This window comes from Pseudorca crassidens, chromosome 7, assembly GCF_039906515.1.
Source record: "Pseudorca crassidens isolate mPseCra1 chromosome 7, mPseCra1.hap1, whole genome shotgun sequence".
Lineage (NCBI taxonomy): Eukaryota > Metazoa > Chordata > Mammalia > Artiodactyla > Delphinidae > Pseudorca > Pseudorca crassidens.
The window spans coordinates 108176189-108197140 of NC_090302.1; the positions used below are offsets into that span (position 1 = coordinate 108176189).

General features: G+C 54.0%; 1 protein-coding gene across 2 annotated transcripts in view; it reads right to left on the minus strand.

The window, feature by feature from the left end:
* Positions 1–254: 254 nt before the first annotated feature.
* FAM167A (family with sequence similarity 167 member A) overlaps positions 255–20952 on the minus strand; it is a 35374-nt gene continuing 14676 nt past the window's right edge. The window contains exons 3-5 of one of the 2 annotated variants that reach the window (XR_010945193.1): positions 18978–19757; positions 2042–3369; positions 255–1820 (exon numbers count right to left, since the gene is read on the minus strand). Coding sequence is in view for 1 of the 2 variants with exons in the window: in XM_067745325.1 (XP_067601426.1) it covers positions 3106–3369; positions 18978–19346 (633 nt within the window). In the remaining variant the exon portion in view is untranslated. Of the gene's footprint in view, positions 3370–18977; positions 19758–20952 lie in introns of both variants that reach the window. The other variant, XM_067745325.1, reaches the window with a different exon arrangement.

Here is a 20952-nt window from a genome sequence, read left to right on the forward strand (position 1 = left end):
CTCAGTTTCACATCTTGAGCTCACACAGCCTGCACCGGGAGGCTCCTGACGGCGACACCACCAAGCAGCCCTCCTTGGGGGAAGGTACCATAAAGAAAGGAGAGTGATTCAGGTGACTGTTCCTCCCTCCAGGCCTCCCTCCCTCCCTCCCTCCCTCCTCCCACTTCTTTCTCTTTCAATTTAGTGCTCGGCCCTGTGTGTGCTGTAACAGGAACAAGATAAAAGGAAGCACATTTCTCCTCTTTATAAATATATTCTTTTGAAATATTTTAATTTCACTTTTTCTAACAGCAATATAGAAACAAACAATCATAAAAAATAAAATTATAAATTGTCCATCGATTACGTAATAGCACTTGGTATTGCTACAGGGAGGAGGCCTGAGGCTGGGTCAGGTCATCTCAAGCTTGCCCGGGCTCCCCAGGCCTGTGATCACTGCTGAGCCCACGAAGGCGTCAGACATCACCCTGCGAGGCAGTGTCATGGAGACTTCGAGTTTTACACCCAGGGGTCCTTGAGGGATGGCAGGGAGACGGGTAGATAATGAGTAAAACTGCAACAGTATCGTATACGCGTGGTAAAGCTGGAAGGCTGCCCTGGGGAGCTGGGCACGCAGGTTAGGCTGCGACTGACTCAGACGTTTCTTGACCCACAGGAGGCAGGGACTTCACAAAGCCGAACTGACTTGGTTAGTTGCCTGTGTTCGCCATGGAAATAAGGACGCTAACAGACACTGGACAGTGAGTAAGAAAACACACCTGTCTTTTCCCTGCACTTCTCTTCCTGACTTCTCCTCCCCCCTTATCCCAAAATAAAATTCCCTTGGCATGAACTAAGCACAAAAGCTGAGACATCTAACCTATTCCAAAAAGTGCGCCTATTGCAAAACCTATTCCATCAAGTGTTCTTGATCTCAAAGAATCATCAGGTCAACTGAGCAACTAAATTGCCCAGTTGACTCCAACTCAACTGGGTTGACGAAATTCAGGTAAACCACTCAGCTGTGGCCGGACCCAGCTTTTTTAGTTACTGTAATGACTGGTTCCTAGAAAGAAAACTAATCAGTTTGGCCCTCTTTTCAGTTGTGGAATGCGCTTGCCTGTGTGGGTTCAAGCGTGTGTATGTGCACGTCTCTGAAGAGTGAGCGTGTGTGCAGGCTGGCCGGCCACCTCAAGACCTCAAGGGTTCTTCTGGAGGACGGCTGGTGGGCACGCCTCTGTAGGACTTGGCAGCGCTCAGACAGAACCCCTGAGGAGAGGCATCAACTAACTAGAGAAAACCTCCCTCCTTCCTGCCTGGGGAGGAGCCGGCCTGAGGAGGCCTAGCCTTCCACCGAGGGCTTCTTCATGGACAAATGCTCTGCGCCTCAGACTTCTGCCACTGCTCAGAGCCGAAGGAAAAACAGATCTTGGCTACGTGGTAATACCGTCTTTGAAGGAAGCGTAAACCCTCCGGCTCTTGGAAGCCACAAGAAAACACCAAATTCTTTTCTAACTAGGGACCGACCATCCACAAACTCCCACTCCTGGCCCACAAGAGAAAAGCAACCGCTCCCCAGTGTGGGTCACGGTGTGTGTGTGTGAGCATGCCTGGGCCCCACTGAAATTCTACAGGAAGACGAAGCATGAAAGACAGAGCAACAGGACGCCTCACATCGACAGTGGAACCCGGACGCAGTAGGACTGGTAACTCGGCTGGGGGGGGGGGCGGGGGGCGGGGGCGGTGACGGCGCTGAGTGAGTGGAGAGTGGCAGTTGGCAGTCCGTGGGTTTGGCAAAGCATTAGTACCGTCTTTGGAGTTCAAGTTCATGGATACGTGATCTGTGTAGCGTAATTAACAATGATTATTATTAACACATCAATATTCTACAGCGGCTAAAGAGCCGCGGAGCCCGAGGGAGACCACTCCCCTCCCCCGGCCTCACTCCCTTATGAAGCAGAGGGCTCGGCTAGATGGGTCAAAGGTCAGCCCACCCCCCCACCCCCCGCACGGGGCGTTCTACTGGGGTAACTTCCTAACTTGCTGAGGTCTCAGTCCTTACCTTGCCGATCCTCCCACTTGTCTTGAGGGAGAATCTTCTAAAATCAAACCCTGAACCTCTGTACTTGACCTACCCACTGGCTTCGCCATTTGGACAAAAATCAAACAGTTATTGACAAGTTAGCCACAGGTTAGTAACAGTCTGATTCAATTAAAATTAGTTGTTTAAGTCAGGCACAGAATCTCAGTGGAGGCTCAGGGCGAGCTTTTGGGGAGGGCACGAAGGTGACGGAGGTGGCACCGTCGGAATACACCAGGAGGCCTCTGCTGCCCCACCCTCCCCGGGGAAATCCACTCCTAGGTGCTCCCCAGGGTTGTAGCGTGGCAGCAAAGGGGCTCTTTGGAGGTTGGGACTGGTGTGCGTGGCCAGAACGGGCAGCAGAGGGCGGGTGTGCCTGCTCCCCCCCAGCTACACTGGTGGGACCACACACACTGGAAACAGTGTACCCCGCACTTGTAGGGCCGAGGTCGGAGACCTCATCCGGGGCACTGGCTGCGGCTCTGGCGCCTGCTTCCCCGAGCTCCACGTGTTACTCCTTTTGGTCTTCCTTTGCTGGTGGGTCCCTGTCGAGGCTGCTGAGTCACCCACTTAGGGTGAAATTGAGCCAGTACTTAGAGGACAGCAACAGTGACATGGGCGCGGCTAACATCTAATCACCTCCCCCTGGGGGTCGGTGCACCTGGGGAAGCCTTCTGCAAGAATCACAGCTTTGGTCCCCCTTTGGGTTCCCAGGTCATAGCACCAGTGATTCCGGAAACAGGAATGTGGGTCACTAAGGGGAGGATGAGACGTGTGCCCTGGGGACCCAGGTCTCACTGAACAGCGGATGCGGCAGCCCTTCTGCAGGACTCTTTGGGTATTAAACCAGGGCCAGGCATGGGGACACTGAGCTCCACAGCTGGGCCCTGAGAGCACGTGTCACAGGTCTCGGGGACGCCCTGCCTCCGGGGAGACCCGCTCGGGTAGCTGGGCCTCAGCTTCCTTCCCACGCCCCGCCCCCCGCCGCCCCCCACCGTCCACCTCCCAAACCCTCATTCCGGCTCCACCGCCCCGTTTAGGGCTTCTCAGCACAGAGAAAACCTGCGGGAGTTGATGTTCATCTTGGTGACCCCAATGAGCTTGAGTGGCGCGGAGAGACTGAAGGAGGAGGCGAGCGGGGCGTCGCAGAAGAGGTCGGACAGCTCGTCCCGCTCCTCCAGCTCGTAGGTGGCGTCGTTGAGCATCCGCCGGTGGAGGTCGCAGGTCTGCTCGATCTTCAGCTTGTGGATGTCACTGCGCAGGCGCATGAGCTGCCGGGCCAGCTGCTGGTCCTGAAGCCGCATCTCCGTCTGCAAGGGAAGATGGGGGAGGCATCAGCGCCGAGCTGGGCCGGGGAGAGGGGTGGGGGGTCGGTGCTTCAGCTCCATAGTCCCGGACGGGCCCAGGCCCGTTAACAGGAGACCTAATGAAGGGCTTGCATCACCATTTGGGGTCCACCTAGAGAGAGTAGCCCGTTCCCAGCTCAGGGAGGTGAAAAGACACAGAGAGTGAGGTGACAAATAAGGATGTGCTTGCCAAACAATCCTTTGTGCTAAGCTAGATACTGTGTCAAAATCCTTCTGGAAGACATGCGTGTCAGTCCTGGCTTAAAGGTATTTCCAGCTGTCTCTCTGTTTACAGATATATATATATATAAATGGAGTAAGGGTATAAAGAATTGCACGGGGGCTTCCCTGGTGGCGCAGTGGTTGAGAGTCCGCCTGCCGATGCAGGGGACACGGGTTCGTGTCCTAGTCTGGGAAGATCCCACATGCCACGGTGCGGCTGGGCCCGTGAGCCATGGCCGCTGGGCCTGCGTGTCTGGAGCCTGTGCTCCGCAACGGGAGAGGCCACAACAGTGAGAGGCCCGCGTACATCAAAAAAAAAAAAAAAAGAATTGCACGGGAATGATAAACACCAAATTCAGACGTCATTTCTGTAGCGCAGTGGTTATCACGTTTGTCCAGATTCAGGAGCACGGTTGCCTTTGGGCAGGAAGCAGTGACTGAACTTGGGGAAGGTATTCAGGGGCTTCAACTCTATTGATGATGTTTTGTATCTTATGTTGGGTGGTGGGTATGCCGTCACATTGTTTTTTAAACATTTAAGAATGTCTGCATTCTTAAGAATGTCTGTCTTAAATGCATTTTAAACATTTAAGAATTCGGCCTTGGAACCAAGTGCATTTCGGGGTAGAAAAATTAGCGACTTCACCAGTAAGCATTTCACTGCTCTGTTTTCTCTCTTCCATGTTTTGATGTACTTCTACAGATCTCTCTTATACAGAGTTTATAGGTGAGAAAAACCAAGATAGAAAGACTTGCCCGGGGATCAGCAAAGTGTTTAATGGAAAACGGGGTTAAAATTCATAGCGTCCTGTTCATTAGTTTACTTCTCAATCCTTGGGCATCACAACCCAAATGTATTGCCAATCAGAAATTGTATTGATCTAGAATAGTGCCAAATCAACGCTGGCGGGCTCACCAGAGGGCAGCTGGTCATTCATTCACTTATTTGGAGCCTCCAGCCATGCCTAGAACTGGGCTAGGTGCTGCCTAAGCCCTTCTGTAGGAGATGGGGGTCCAATTTGTCTGAAAGCCAGTGCCGGCTCACACCACTGCTTTATTTAATATGGTCTTCTGTGAGTTTGCCTTGAACCACTTCTCTTTGGGGTATCCTGTAATTTGAAGATGGTTCTCTTTGAAAGCTAGGAACCCTATGGCTCGGATCTGAACCAAGGCATTGGCCTCAGGGATTGCATCTTCAATCTGAAAAGATCCTTTTAAGTTGGAGAATTTCAGTTTTGAGCAGGTGTCTGGAAGTACCTGTGAGATGTGGTCAGCAGGGAGGCCTGGTGGGGGGAAGGGGCCATTTTTCTATGGCCAGTAGGTCTGGTCCAAGGTCAGAGAACAATTTAGTGTTGAAAACCCATCAGAGTCAGCTGAAAGGTGTGTGTGGGGGGTGGTTTGATAGTAAGGCATCTGTCTGTCCTTGGGCTGGACAAAGGCCACCTCGGTGGAGACACCTCACACGCCCATTGAGCTTGGAGGCGTTCGCCTCTGCATGAGGGGAAGGAAACGGCTTCCTGTGGGGAAGGTGATGCATGTCCCTCCACTTGTTGGAGCCCAACACCAGAAGAGGCTGATCATTCTGTTTCCTCACTAAGCTTGGTCCTGAGGGCCCACCACAGCGTGAGCAGCCCACCCTAGGACTGGCTTGCAAGACGTATTTCGTTATGACTCATGAATGTAAATCCACGTTGCACCTGATGCTCAAAGACACAGTGTTTGTTCCAGGGCTACAAGGAAAAGCAGCAGCGTTGGCCCCCTTCCCACCTACTCTGTGGGCCACACAGGAATTTTCCAAGGGGGACTCCACACTTAAACCCTAAACTGAGTCCCCGCTTAAGAGGTAACTCCACTGTAGTCAAGCCAAATCCATATAGAAATGAGTTTTCTCAGCCCCCGAAGAAACCTAAGCAAAACGTACAGGGCTAAGAGGCTTTTTTCCCCCCAGGATTTTTTCGATTGTGTCAAAGTACACAGAACATAAAATTTTACCCTCTTAACCATTTTGAAGCGTACAGTTCAGTGGCATTAAGTACTTTTCCATTGCTGTGCAGCTGTCACCACCAACCATCTGCAGAACTCTTTTCATCTTGCAAAATTGGAGCTCTGTCTCCATTAAATAATAACTCCCCATTTTCCCTCCCCCCAGCCCCTGGCAATCACTATTCTACTTTCTGTCTCTGTGAATTTGACTATCCAATTACCTTGTGTAAGTGGAATCAGTACAGTATTTACCGTTTTGTGACTGCCATATTTCTCTCAGCATAATGGCCTCAAGGTTCATCCACGTTGTAGCACATGTTGGAATTTCCTTTCTAAGCCTGAATTACATTCCACGGAACGTATACATCACCTTTGGCTTATCCTTTCATCCATGGATGGATGTCTGGTCTGCTTCCACCTCTTGGCTCTCGTGAATAATGCTGCTATGAGCACAGGTGCACAGTACGTGTTCAAGTCCCTGCTTTCACTTCTTTTGGAAGTATACCCAGAAGTGGAATTGCTGGATCCTATGCTAATACTATGTTGAATTTTTTGAGGACCCGCCATACTGTTCTCTGCACCATTTTACTGCAGCCAGTAAATATTTTTATTCCAGCCAGTCCAGAGGCAGGAGTCAGCCCCTCTTTTAATTCTCCAGGAAATCACTAGTGATCCATGGGACTCGGATAAAGAGACATCACTCGGATAAAGAGACACCACCTACACACTTAGATTCTTCTGTCCTGAGTTTCCCGACCGCCACCCTCCCTGATGCCCCCTTTCTAGCCCCTCCCCACTCTCAGAGCCTCACCGCCCCTCACGCCTCCTTATCCCTTCAAGCAAAACCCAAGAAATCTCCCTCTTCCTCTTGCAGAGCAGCTTGATGACCACCTTTAGTTACTTCTTCCCTCCCTTGGGGTTTCACCTTCCACCTTAGAAACAACCAGCCTCTCCTAAGAGCCATTCTTATCTGACTCAGAGAATCAAACACGTTGGCTACAGCCAAGCTATTGCAACAGGGCCACGGGTCAGCTGCCACCCCCGTGGTGTGTGTACTTTCTCACCCCGTGGCAACACACCCTTTCACCAAATACTATACCGCAATTAGAGGATTGCTGGAGTTACAGGCAGCGCCTCTGAGAATCCTACAAGTAACTTTACCCTGCAGAGGCAACAGGCCACCCTGGGAGGGGGGATTGAAATCGGCATATCCCACAGCTGAGCCTTTGCCAGGGAGAGCATTAAACTCATGTTGATAGCTGAGTCACCAGGGCCAGGTTTTAGGGCCAGCATCTAAGTCTTTTTAATAAAGGCTCAAAACTTTATTGGGCCCTGCCCAATTTCAACATTCTGCACCTAGGCCTGGAGAGAAAGGTCCTACATGGTGAAATTCTTACTTTTCTTTGGCCAATATTGTTGTTTATATGGTGCATTACTTATGATCTATTTGCTTCTTACAGCTCTTGGAATGGACAGTATCCAGGCAGACAGGAAAACAAAAATCCCAAGGTGATCAAGGGCATTTTGTTCAATCCCGATTTCTGAGGCTGGAATCTAAGCTATCCCAGCCCAACAGCCACAATGAGCCTCTGATCGATGCTGAAGAGAAACTGGGTATAAAATCCAGGCCGTTTTCTCGGAACATGCTCCCTTCCCTATGAGACTTCATCTTGAACCATGGAAAGAGTTTTCATAACCTGTCTCATGACTTAGCTCAACTAAACGTCCAGTTATTGTTTTTAATCAGCATTGTGTAGAAATAGAAGCCTGGATAAACCATGATTCGTTATTTGATCTTGGGTTTGGCCTCTGAGAAAGAGCCAGAGACGTGCTGTGAGGAAAGACCGTGAGGGTTGTCACTGAGGTGTGCTGCTGGATGACAACCTCAGATGCTGGGAAAATTTAATTTTTTTTTTCAAATACGTCCTAGAAACCAAACTGGGTTTGTGAATTGATTTCCAGGGGATGCCGTTGACTCAGGCAGAGGCTGGAACATGTTTTTCGGCCTCCGCTTGCTCTGCAGCCCCAATCTTGGCGCTGGGGCAGGGACAGGCTGAATCTGGGTTCTCCTGATGCCCCTGGAGCCATTGTCTGCCGGGAGGGAAAGTCGGAGCAGAGCCCCAGAGCCAGGACAGAGAGCAGGGGGTGCTTCAGGCCCCAGCAGGGACTCCCCGTCGCCAATGGCAAGAGTCAAGCTCTACATACTATATGATAAAGTCTTCGGTTTGCAAACTTGGAAGGTCCTAGGCCAAGCTGCCGCCTGCACAGGTGAGGCTGACCTTTGGGAAGGACAGGGTGGTGCCTTCTGAAGGCCCCCAGGGCTGCCCCCAGAGGCTCTGGGTTCTAGTCTGCTTTGGTCTGAATCTTTGTGTCCCCCTCAAATTCATATGTTGAAACCCTAAAGCCCAATGTGTTGGTATTAGGAGGTGGGCCTTTGGGAGGTGATGCGGTCATGCGGGTAGAGCCCTCATGATAGGATTAGTATTCTTATAAAGAGACCCCAGGGGGCTTCCCTGGTGGCGCAGTGGTTGAGAGTCCGCCTGCCGATGCGGGGGACACGGGTTCGTGCCCCGGTCCGGGAAGATCCCACATGCCGCAGAGCGGCTGGGCCCGTGAGCCACGGCCACTGAGCCTGCGCGTCCGGAGCCTGTGCTCCGCAACAGGAGAGGCTGCAACAGTGAGAGGCCCGCGTACCGCATTAAAAAAAAAAAAAGAGACCCCCAGAGAGTCCCCTCGTCCCTTTCCATCATGTGAGGACCCAGCGAGAAGTCTTTAACTCGGAAGACGACCCTCCCCTGACCATGCTGGGACCCTGACCCCAGACTTCTAGCCTCCGGAGCTGTGATAATTGAATGTCAGTCGTTTATCAGCCACCCCGTTGGAGATGGTTTGCTGCAGCGGCCTGAATGGATGAAGACAGTCCCAGTCCAGCCTATAAGGAGATGAGTGGCCCGGGGCAGGAGATGCGACCCCTTTGTGGAAAGAGGATGCTCGTCACCTCCCCCCACCTCATAAGGTTGCATCCTGGACATGAGGGAGCCCTAGAAGCCGTACACCCAAGAAAGGAATTTGTGAGGGGAGAGACGGGAAAGACAGGCCCAGATGAGCACACCCACATTCACTTGTCAGCCTGCACCTCAGCTTCCTTTCGCGCCTCCCTGCCCCCCTCCCACTCTCTGCACTCAGCCCTGCAGTCAAGAGGCCAGCAGCCAGGTTTCTCCCCTTCTTCAAACCTTTCAAAGGTACAACCGGCCCTCCTGGCTCCCTTGCTCTCTCCAGCCTTGGACTCCCATTCTGAGCCCCTGGCGCCTTGTGGCAGCCACGCTGGGTCTGTGTCCCCTCCCCCAGAACCACTCCTTCCCACGCCATCATCCACGTGCCCAGCTCAGCCCTTGCCCCCCAACCCTGCAGGCTGGGTGACACCCCAACCATAGGTACCTCTTACGGCAACACCTACACACAGCATTGCCTGTCTCCTCACCAGACAGTAAAACACGCAGGAGAGATCAGGCCTGGTGCTCAAAAGGCATGGCTGAGGTGGAAACACAAGTTGGAATAAAGTAATATATTTTTTAAGTAAAAAAAAAAAAAAAGGCATTGATCGAATGAATGAATTCAATTCTCCTAGAGCCAGGTCTTGATTTTACACAGGTGGGACAATCCTAGGACACCATCCCTGCCTTTCCCACCCAGGCTGCCCTCCAGGCCTGGGGAGAGGCCTCGAGTAGAATGAACAGAGCATCGGCTTGTGGGTCCAAAGTCCTTCACCACCACTCACTGGAGGTGCCCCTCTGGGCAAGTTGCTCAAGCTGCCTGAGCCTCAATTTCCTCATCTGTGAAATGGGTGCAATAATAATGCCTGCCTGTTCTGAGAATTAAGTAAATAAAACATATATAAGACCCTTGGTCCAGGACACGGGGTTCCACAAATATTAGTTCCACTTTATCCATTCTTCATAGAGCTAAGCCGTCAGTTATTTTTTCTTATTTCCCATACGACATTCTTATCTCTCCTACTAGGTTTAGGAGTTCTGGAGGACAGTGTGTTTCTCCTTTGTTCCCCAACTGCCTGGAGCAGAACTAGTCACCAACCCATGCTTCCCACACACTTTGGGGGTGATTGCTCACACCTGACACCTGTGTCGCCCTTCCCATTGTTATCAATACCAAGTACGGCTGGCTGGGCTGATAGGGCAGTACTGGCATCTCGTCACCAAGTGGTCTGTCCAGAGTCACAGAGCCAGGAACACCGAAGCACCTCAGCATTCGCCGTGGAGGCATCTCCCAGGCAGGGGTGTCCTCAGCTTGGACATGATGGGTTCAGGCCCGCAGGGTGGGCTGGGGACTTCCCCAACTTCCCTGCCACTGCCCTGGACAGCAAGTGGGGGCCTTGCTGGGCAACAGCTAGCCCCGGGATGGTGACCCCCTGTGCCAGGCTGCTGGAGTGGGGCCCACAGCACAGCTATTCCCCCTGAGCCCCAAGCAAGACTGCAGGGAGGGCTGGCCCCCTCGCCTCTCCTGCTAGGGTGTCTCTAGGTGAGAGAGTAGACAGAGACGAGACCGCCCCCCCCCCCCCCCCCCGGCACTTCCTGCTCTGCCATGAGCTCCTTGGGTTGCCTTCTGAACTTCCACCTGCAGGGAGCGCCCACCAGCACAGGCAGGAGTAGCGCTTCATTAAGGGATTGCGTGGAGATCAGCTCTAGCCAGGGCCATTGTCAAATGTGACGGAACAGGGCTGAGGTGCCTGGCATCCTTAGGGAGCCCCCAGAAGACCCCTGGAGCACCTGTGTGGGGACTTCTAGACTTTTCTTGGGTTCTGGGCTCCCCGGCTTGGAAACGGATGGGCTGGGAGTTTCACGTCTGACACCAAGTGAGCCCAGGAACCCTCACTGCCCAAGAGTCAGGAAGCGAGCCCTGTGGAACTAGGTCTCCTATGAGTGATTAAGGTGCCCCTGCACCTGCAGTTTCTATATATAGATTCCCACCTGTGCTTTCCAAAGGAAGTGAAGCAAATCTGTTCTCTGCAAGTGTGAGCAAGGCCATTAGCTCTCCTAAGTCATTTCACGCTCCGTTACCCTGGAACCTGCCTCCTTAGAGGGAATAATGGTTTGGGCTTCACCCCGGGAGGGGCCTCACAGCAGCCTCAGTGCTGGGCTGGACTCAGAGCCCATCTCAGGAGGGTGTCTGCTGTGCCCGTGGGGCGTCCGTGACCTGGCTCCCCTTCACGTGCCAGAGTTAGGGGGTGAGTCCGAGCACACCCTGGGTGCTCAGGAAAACTCGGGGACTGCTGAACGCCATGCAGTGTGTCCAGCACCGACATGGGGCCGCCGGCCGGAGCGTGGGAGAGGCTAGAGAGGGCAGGGGGAGCCCCCGAGCAGCAGCTGCTAGTGGACACTCGCAGGACCTCTCCACCCATCTCCGTCTCTGGCTGAAAAATGAAGGCTCACCACCCCTTGGGTTCCTTCCTGCTCGAGCACCGATGGCTCCTTCCATAGTTGTAACCAGCACTGCGCGAAGCAGTTGCTCTGGGAGGAGGAGGCGTTGTCCTCCTCAGTCCCTGTGCCGGGGCAGGGGTGGGGCACCCGGCCTGCGGGGAGCCACGTGGGAGGTAGAGAAGCCAGGGCCGCCTGCCACCCGGGCCCCTCCCTGGCTCCTGGGCACCTTGGGGCCTGGCCTGGCCCTGCCAGCGGTCGGGAGCGGTGCCCCCCGAGTGCCAGACCCTCGGTGCAGCTCTGGAAACCATCTCCCTGCTGCCAAGGGCTTAGCCACCTGGAGGGAGCCTCGGTGGCCTTTCCCTGGCTTTTGTCAGCTTGCTGGCTGAGTCTGGCTCACGCCTGAGCCTGGGGACACGGCCAACACCTCGGGGCAGTGCCGGTTTTTCAGCCCCTGGAGGAGCCCCAGGGCAAGGGTGGGTCCAGAGCCTGTAAAATAACACACCCCTCGGAAACGGACAGTCCAGCCCAGGGGCACCTCGGCCGTGAACAGTCCCGAGACCCTGTGTGCCACCCTCTGTGTCAGGATAACGAGTGTCCTTCTCAGAGGCAGGAGAGCGCCTGAAAGAGTGCAGAATCGGGAAGCATTGGAGAACGACAGCCCAGAGTTCCACGAGTTGAGACAGCGAGTTGACTGCTCAACTCATGAACTACGTCTGAGGTGTTGACGGCCCAAAGCCTCGTGAAGCACGATGCGCCTTCACCTCTTCTGACCTCGGGAGCCCCTGGCTGGGCCGCAGGGGTTCTGAGGCCGGCAGATCTGGGCTCCAATCCCTGCTCTGCTGGTTGACCACAGGCGAGTCACTTTACCTCAGTTTCCTCACCCATAAAATGGGGGTGGTGTTAGTGCCACCATAGAAGAGGCACATGGATGTGCGTGCATAGTGCCTGCCCACCTCGGGAGCCCAGCAGGTGCCCTCTGCCCTCTGTGCCCGCCTCGCTGTCCCGTCACAACCCCCTGCCGGGTAGGATGTATAATCTCCGCTTTACAATGACAAAACCGAGGGCCAGGCTAACGGGGTTTCCTAAACTCACACAGCCAGGATGAGGCAGAACTTGACTGGACGTCTAATCTAGTTACAAACTGCATGCTTTGCTGACTCCACCTGTGACCAGTTACGGGCCCTGTCACATTAGAATCACCTGCAGGCACATGTGAAGTCCCAGCCTTACGGCATCTGCATTTCCACAGAGGGCTGGGAGCCTGATCCAGCAGTTACTACACACTAGCCTGGAGGGTAGTTACCACAGCTGGGAGGGTGCCCCTCCGAGGAGCTGGGTTTTAATTATCACAGGACAATGGGAATGGGAATAAGGAGAAGGCTAATGTCAAGCCTTGGAGACGTGGATCTGGTTGCTAAGGAAGTTAGGGATGTGTACTTCCTTTGGTTAATTTCAAAGTCCACCGTACCTGGCCCTCGGTGATAGCTCCACATGGGCCTCACACCCCAAAGCATTTGGGGACTACATTTACTGTTCCTCTAGCATAGCTCTTGTCTCACGGTGTCACTGTTTACATGTTTGTCTCATCCACAAAGGGGGGGCCCCATAAAGACAAGGGCCCTGTCCCCACCGGCACCAGCACCTAAGCCCAGGCATTTGGTCAACACAGCTCGTACTGAACGAACAAGTTGGATCGAAGGACGCCCGCCTGCCTCTTACAGCCCCAGGACCACCTGGCGCTGTTCTGGTTAAGTGCGGCCATCAGGCCTCTAGCCCTGCCCTCTCCCATCCTCTTCTCTGCATTGCGAGGTGGCCAAGAGATGGAAAGCAGGCAGGATCTCCTGATTTGGAGCCACGTTCATCCCACCGGTCAACAGTTCCCACCTAGTGCCGAGTGGGGGATGTCTAGCAATGGCAGATCCCTTTTTTTATCTTTTTCTCGGAGATCCGGTGCCTTATTTAACCTGGAAGCTATGAGGGGAGGCATGTGTGCCAATTACACTGGCAAGAAGAGGACCTTAGTTCTTTCCCGTCTTTTGTCTTTTACTTTTATAATCTTTTTTTTCTCCCTAATCATATATATTTCTATTTTAGAAATTTCAGAAACTACAGAAAAGTCCAAAGGATAATATCAGCTCCCAGAAATAAAGGTCATTGATGTTTTGGAGTATTTCCTTTGTAGGCCCCTTTGTTTAGCAATTCCTTAGTAACTGCTAAAGGGCGGTATCTGGCCAGATTAACGAGATAGGCTTCCCCCGGCAGGAGTGGATGGGTGGAAAGCCCCTGCTATGCAGAGACCTAGCCTCGGGCAAAGTGACACCTGGGCTAGAAACTCTTGTGCATCAAACCCCAGCTCAGCCAGCAGCCCCCTGGGTAGCTCTGAGCAAGGTATTATCCTCATTATGGACCGGGCATGGCTGCCCCCATCCCTGCCATAGGGTTGTTATGAGGCGTTGCTAATAACTCTCTGTGACCCCTTACACATGTCCCGTTCTAAAATCAAGGCCTGATTTTTTTTTTTTCAGCCGCGCCACGATCTTAGATCCCCGACCAGGGATTGAACTTGCGCCCCCTGCATTGGAGGGTAGGAGTCTTAACCACTGGACTACCAGGGAAGTCCCCCCATTCTGAAATCAGCAGAGTTTCAAATGGGCTTTTTGACAACTCGTGGGCCCACTGACTTGAACATCTGATGTGAGCACCTGTACCCAGTACAAAGGAAAGAGACCTGGGTCCAGAGCCAGGAGATGCAGGTCTGTGTCTTGGCTCAGCCACACCCTTACATGTGACCTTGGGCAAGTCACTTAACCTCTCTGACTCTCGGGCTCATCATCTTTCTGAGCCTCAGTTTTCTCATCTGTAAAATGGGAATAGAAAATACCTCCAAGCCGTTTCACTCAGATACTGTATGTAAACATGCCTTGAGGACCATAAAATGCTCCCCCAGATGGGCAGGGTTAACGTGGCTATCACCCTCACGCCTCTCACCTCCATCCCCATCAGAAGATGCTCAGTGAGCTCGAACTGTCATTCGGCCGCTATCATTCAGCAGCAGTGGATAACACTGGCCTCAGAGGGCTGTGCCTGGACACACCAGTCACGTGCTTGTCAAGCGGGCGGCACAGGCAAGAGAGGGTTAACCCGGAGAGGCCAGCTGGGTCCAGGGCTACGGGCCTCCTGCCATGGCAGGCCTTAGAATAATTAAAACTTGTCAGATTTCCTTTCCCTTTTTCTAACAACCATAAACACCTTTTTGGCGGGGGGCTCTGTCTGTGGGGATCAAACACCTGCATGAGGCTAAAAGAAAAATACTTGTTGACGCCAGGGATTCTCGCCGCAAAGACAACACCTTAGGAAGCTGGAATGTTTTGTTTTGGTTTTAGTTTTGGCACCGCACAGGCCAAGTAGACGATTTCTCCCTTTTCTTTATCCTTCATGTTGGCAAGGGGAGCGTTTTAGCAGGACTAAAGAGAGAGGCAGAAGGGAGTGTCCCTCTTTCTCTTGGGCTGCAAGCTCTGGGGCCAAACGCAATCAGAGGTTTGTGACGTGTTCTGAATTTCAGGCTCAGCTAGAGGGCTGAGACGCACAGCTTCAGGGCCACATCCTTTCTAGCTCACCCCTTCCTGAAGCATTGCCCCAGCCCCACTCCAGGCCACTTGGACCTAGTGAGGCCACCCTGAAGGTGGAAAGCTGGAGGCTGTGGCCTCGGGCAGCGGGAGCAGCCTGGATCAAGCAGAGCTGCAGAGGGCCACTTCGGTAGGCTCTGAGTCGGTCTCCCCAGTAAACGATGCTGGGTCTCAGCCTGGGGAGTCAGGTGGCCCGAAGCTGCCGGGCACAGAGGCGGCAGCCCTGCCTGCCGTGGCCGGATGGTGACACCTTTCCTGAATACACAGGGAGCTGAAGGTCAAGCCTTCCGAGGAGCAGTGCCAACAGGGCTTAAGGATTGCCACCCTCCTTGTACCCCCAACATGTTACTCTGAAGGAAAACCCTCTATGTGCAGGTCCCTGGGGGTGTCAGGAGCGACTGCACTTTCCCTGCAGTGAAAGCTGAGAGGAAGGGTGGACCCTGAGGGAGCTGCTAGGACCCTCTCTGGCCTTGGAAATAAGCCGAGATTCAGGCAGTCGCTCTCTGCCTTTGAGCTAACCTCCTAGGAGATAGGGTTGGACCGCCCATCCTTCCAGACCCGACATCGCCTGCCTCTAGGAGGGTCAGCGTTGTCAACAAGAACCTCGCTGGTTTCATCAACTGCTCCGGTATAAGCCCTTGATGGTCAGAGACCCGTTCAGGGCACAAACCCACGACTGACCCCGAACTCCCAGCCAGTTGAGTACGGCATCATGTGGGGCAAACAGCTACACAGTTGACTGAATTACAGATGTTTCACGTTTCCTTGGCCACACCAAGAGAAAAGACAAATTTGCACACGGGTCTGATAAATTGGTAGAGAGAGCCTGCCCCAGTATAGAGAAAACTTGACTCTGGGCTTAAAATAAAACAAAGGTTATTTGAAACCACTTTTGAAATCACTATTTTTAAAAAACAGGTTAATTTGTAATGACACCTTCAGTGAGTTAACAGATGATGAATTAGGGAAAACAATGACGTGAAGTTTAATGTTTCGACTGAGAGTCAAAACAGGAGCGTGGGCGTGTTGATCAAATGTTCGACTCTGTTTTCAAGTCAGTCAAAGGATTTTATAGGTCGCCTTTGTTACTGTTTAATCTCAGAAGCAGCGGAACTTCACATTTCAGTTGGCCTGCCTGCTGGTCTGCATTTGGGCTGCTCTGACCTCAGACTTAAAGTCTTCTGAACTAATTCAGCTCTTGGACCATTCGGTGTGGGACGACGTGGCTTCATCCCCGGAGCCCACTGGCTGAGCCCAAGCCCAGAGGACAGTTACAGCAGGGACAGGGTTTAGGGCACAGGCTTGGGGACCCTTGGGGGTTCCCTCTGAGGACCCTTCTTGGTTCTCTGACCCCAGTCTTGCCTGCCTTTCAGTCCTTGATTCTCAAAGTGTGGTCCGTGGACCAGCAGTACAGCAAGCACTACCTTGGCGCTTGTTGGAAATTTGGAATCATGGACCCCATCCCAGACCTGTAAGATCAGAATCTTCATTTTAACAAGATCAGAATCTTCCCATTAGAGTTGGAGAGTCTTTGCTCTGAGAGTTTCTCTACCTGCAGCTGGAGGAGGCCTGCCCGATGGGGCCCTGTGGGAGGGACACCTCTCACCCCCTGCCTTTCTCCCCAAAGCTGTACTCTCACTGGTGAAGGCTGAGTTCACCAGTTATTAGTCATATAATTCTAGGCAGGTCGTCTGACTCTACGAGCCTCAGTTTACTCATCTGTATAATGGATACATAACAGCAATTGCACAGGTCTGCTGTAGGAACAAAAGAGACCACAGTGTGAGGGCTGGACTCTCAATTTTGTTTCTCCCTCTGCCTCACCTATCGACTGCCAACATCTTTGTGAAGTCATGGCACAAAATCAACTGCCTTTGGAAGACACTATGTAGTACAGTGGCTAAGAAGAGCCTGGGCGAGGCAACCAGACAGGCCACTGGTCAAATTTCTACCCTCTCACTTATTGCTACATTCCCCTCTGAGCCTCAGTTTCCTCTTCTGTAAAATGGGGCAACAGGGAGGTGATGTGACACTCAGAAGAGCTAAGTCATGCATGTGAAACACCTGGCACACGGTAGTCACTCAGTTGGTAACAAATCTTAATATTATTATTATTATTACGCTTATTACCCACCTTTGGCAGCACAGAGAAGTGGCATGGAAAGGGGGAAAATACGCAAATATGAAGCATTATTAATAATGCCGAAGTTCACTGTACTTATTTACAACAGCCTTAGGCAGCCACGTTAGTCCTGACGATTAACGCTCCTCTCCCTGCCTGTGGATTATGACTCCATACGTCACCCCTGGGTGCCCTTGGCCTGGTCCACCTTCCTCCCCTCAGCCAGTGCACTCCGGCCGGGGTACTTCACGCTGCTTGGCTTCAATGCGCTTGGCAAGAAAAATGAGCACAGCCTGTAAGTCTATGGCAGTGGTTCTCAACCCAGGCTGCACTTTGAGAATAGCTTGAAAAACTACTGACGCCCGGGGCCCACCCCCAGATGTTGGTTTGACTGGTCTGGGGTGTGGTCTAGGATTTGGGGGTTTCAAGGCTTCCCAGGTAAGTGTAACATACAGCCAGGGTTGAGGGGCGGCTCTCCTCCGGTGCACGTGGGGGACAACTTGAGAGAATGCCCTACTGGTTCACATCCAGGAAACTCCTTCTCTGATTTCCACCCCCGACGGGGACCCGTGCGGGATGCTAACCTACTTAGAAGCAAAAGCCTCCACTCCCAGAAGCCATCAAACCTCAAATGAACCCAATGCCAACTAATTGAATCCTTGACTGATGGGACTGTTTTTTTGTTCCTCTTTACGAAAACAAATCAAAGCAGTGCAGCCTCAAGGATTTAAAGAGCAGCTTCGTGTCCATCCGTCCTCGCCTCTTACATGCCCCGAGAGCACCCAGTGGCGATGGGGAGTCTGGAGACGCAACGCGAATCCCCAGCGGCCACGTCTTCTCTGCAAGCAACTAACACTCCAGTTACCAGGACAGACGTAGTGGAGACGTGTTTTGAGAAACAGTCTCAACATCAAAGATTAAAACCGAAAAAGATGTCTGATTAACCAGATACTTGAGTCCCTGAGCCCTCCTGGCCCCAGTTCTTTACCTTAACTCACAAGGAATTCCAGGCCCCCAAGGGGATTTATTTTTCAGGATTCTGCCCAGCAAACCAGGCGGGCCTCTGCCTACCCTGTGGGACCAGGAGTTACTGGAGGCTCTGGAAGGCGGTTGGCCCTCGGTTGCTGGCTCACCTGTGGCCAGAGTGGCCCGACTGGGCAGCTGTGACCTGGGCCGCAGGTGACGGGCTGGGTGGGGCAGGAGTTGAACGCACACGATTAGCGTCACACCTGGCTCTGCTGAGACACCACCATGCCCAGGACCAGTGATTCTCCCCCAGGCGACGGGCGCACAGCTCTGCACGCCACCTCCCTTCTCATGTGCTGAGCGACGCCCCTGATGGGAGCCTGCCGTGCCCGTGGGCAGAAAAAAGGTCGAGCTGCTGGCCCCAGCTCCCAACGCACGCCCAATGCTCACACTTATTCCACCTGGGTGCCCTCCCAGCTGTCACGTCTGGGCAGTTTCCTACTCAGCCCCCGAGCCTCAGCCCAAAGCCCTCACCCGCTGCCAGGCCTGATCAGCCACGCTGCCCCTGGGCAGCTCCCTGTACACCCGTCAGTGTGGGCAGAGCGCTGCTGGGCTGAGCCCGAGCTGCTTACAGCAGCGCCCGCGCTGCCCTGTGCTTGCCTCACGCGGCCCCGCTGCCCAGAGTGGCGCCGTGGGGCAGGGGGTGGCTGCTGGATAAAGGGCCACGGGAGCGGCCAGCAGCTTGGGCAGGTGGCAGGGTGACAGGGGTTCAGAGAGGAAGAGGGGCAGTCACAGTCCAGGAAGGAGGGTTTGGGACTCTGATGCCAGGAGTGGCGCTGGGGACACCTTCAAAACACAGGCTCAGGGGGACTGCCCCGGCAGTCCAGTGGTTAAGACTCCACACTTCCAATGCAGGGAGTGAGGCTTCCATCCCTGGTCGGGGTACTAAGATCCCACATGCTGCAAGGCGTGGCCAACAAACTAAAAATGAAAAACACGGGCTCAGGCTCTCCACAAGGACCTGTGGTTGGGGGCTGATGGGCACATGGACCACATACACCCACACAGTAATGAGGCCCAGCCTTGACTAAACAGGAAAATGTGCCGTTGGGAGGGGCAGAGATGGGGGAGAGACAGAGAGACAGAGGGGTGGAGACAGAGACAGAGAGAGAATGGCATCTTTTCTGGGGCTTCCTGGAGGGACAGCCACTTACTCACCAGTTCCTTCCTGAGCCAGGCTATAGCTTCATCGATGCTCTCGAAGCCCTCCAGCCTGCCAGCGCACGAGGCCCCATCATCCTGGCTGGCCATCCCATGAGGTTGAGGATGCCGCCTGGGCGCTCCTGGGGGGCCTGGGGGCCCCTCTTCCACACAGGCCCGCTGCCCGGCCACCGGCCTCGGGAAGGGCCACGTCTGCTCCTCCAGCCTGGCCTGCCATTCCAGGTAGGAGGGCCTGCGGGTCTCCAGCCTCAGTTTCTCCGTGAGGGCCTTCAGGCTCCGGAGGTGGTCATCGGGAGGCGGGGCTGCGCCTGCCGGCCCTTCTTCCCCACTGGCTGCGTCTTCTCCTCGGCTCTGGGGCACAGACATTCTAGAAACTGCCTGGGCAGCCAGACATGGGAGGTGGTGGAGGGCACCGTGGGAGTCTTGGTGGGTGGCAAGGTCGGGTCCTGCTCTGGAAGGGTCTCACCCAGCTGGGGCCGAGGGTCTCGAGGGCATCGCTAGGACGGGCGCAGCTCCCGGAGTCCAGAGGGAGGACGGCGAAGCTGCAGTGTCCACCGGAGCAGCTGCAGACAATCTGGGTTTAAGATGCCGTGGGCGCCATGCTTTGCAAGATGCAGGAACAGACAAGCGTTAGCAGGAATCTTTGGAGGCAGCTTTGCTAAGCAGATCTATCAGTGCTGGAGGTGAACGCAGATTGAAGACCGGAGGGGATGCGGGACAGAGCCCTCTCCTCACAGGGAAGGGCAGGCGGTGAGAAGCTGCTGGCTGGTGTGAGGCCTGCAGGAAGGATTGGAACGATGTCAGTGCTGACCCTTCCCCTTGAGGCGGCCTCAGAAGGCGACACTGAGGCTCAGAGAGGCTCAGACACGGGGTGCTGACTGCTAGTTCAGGACTGGAAGAGAGGCTACTTCAACGCCCTAAGTCCATGCAAAAAAGTTCATCATAAAAGCGTTGACTTTGTACAGTGTCTCACCACGTATGAAATGCTTCCACCTCTATTATCTCATTTACTCCTCACTGCAGGTCTGTAATTACTTCTTTTTGTCCCCGTTTCACGCAGAGGAGCCTGAGTCTCAGAGGTTAAATGACTCACCCAAGAGCTCCCGCTGATTAGAAAGGACAGAGTCGGTCTCAGGCCTCTCTGAGCGCAGGCTGTCTGGAGGGGCGGAGGGCGTCCCCATGCAGACGCGGGTGAGCCTTGGGTCCAGGCACCCCCGACCCCGCCCCGCCCCATCCACCACAACCCCGTCCTAGGCTCCAGCCCTTTGGGGCAAGTCCTCCTGCACACTCTCAGCTTCCTTCCCCAAGAACAGCACCTTATCTCTCAGCTCGTCAGAGGAGGAAGAAAGTAAACCTGCAGCAGCTGAGGGAGATTGTTAAACGGAGCGAGGCTGTGACTCACCTTCTCGAAAGACGGTTCTCACATTCACCTAAAAGGCCCACACAGCAGCGCCTCCCCTGCCGGGGCTGCAGTCTTCTGATCCGCTTTGGCCTTCCCACCCCCAGGGAGGAGGTGTGAGCCAGGCCCTTGCCCCATAATTTGGAGTCACAAGGCAGAGGAGTAGCTCTGAGCCAGAATCAGGCCCCGGGCTCCCAGCCTCCATATCCCACAGTGTCTGGCAGGTGGAGATGGGCCATCAGAGTAGGAGACATTTGACTTGGGCCAAGGAGAGGAGCCCTTGGCTTTCAGGGTGAGCTTTAAAAATCTGTGCTGAGGGCGGGCCGCCGTGAAAAAGACTGAATCGGTCTGGAACAATGTCCAAGATAAAGCGTACATGAAACAAAATATATATTCGCAGCCTGGAGAGGATGCCGCCCTTGGTGTGGAAAAGGCGGGGAAGGAAGAGATTTTCATGGACTTGTGTGTGCCTGAGGAGAAAAGCTGAAACTAAGAGTTGTGATTGCTTGTCTGGGGTGACGGGGACCAAGCATGGGGCGATGGTGGGCAGGCTGGGCCACCAGGAAGACTGTG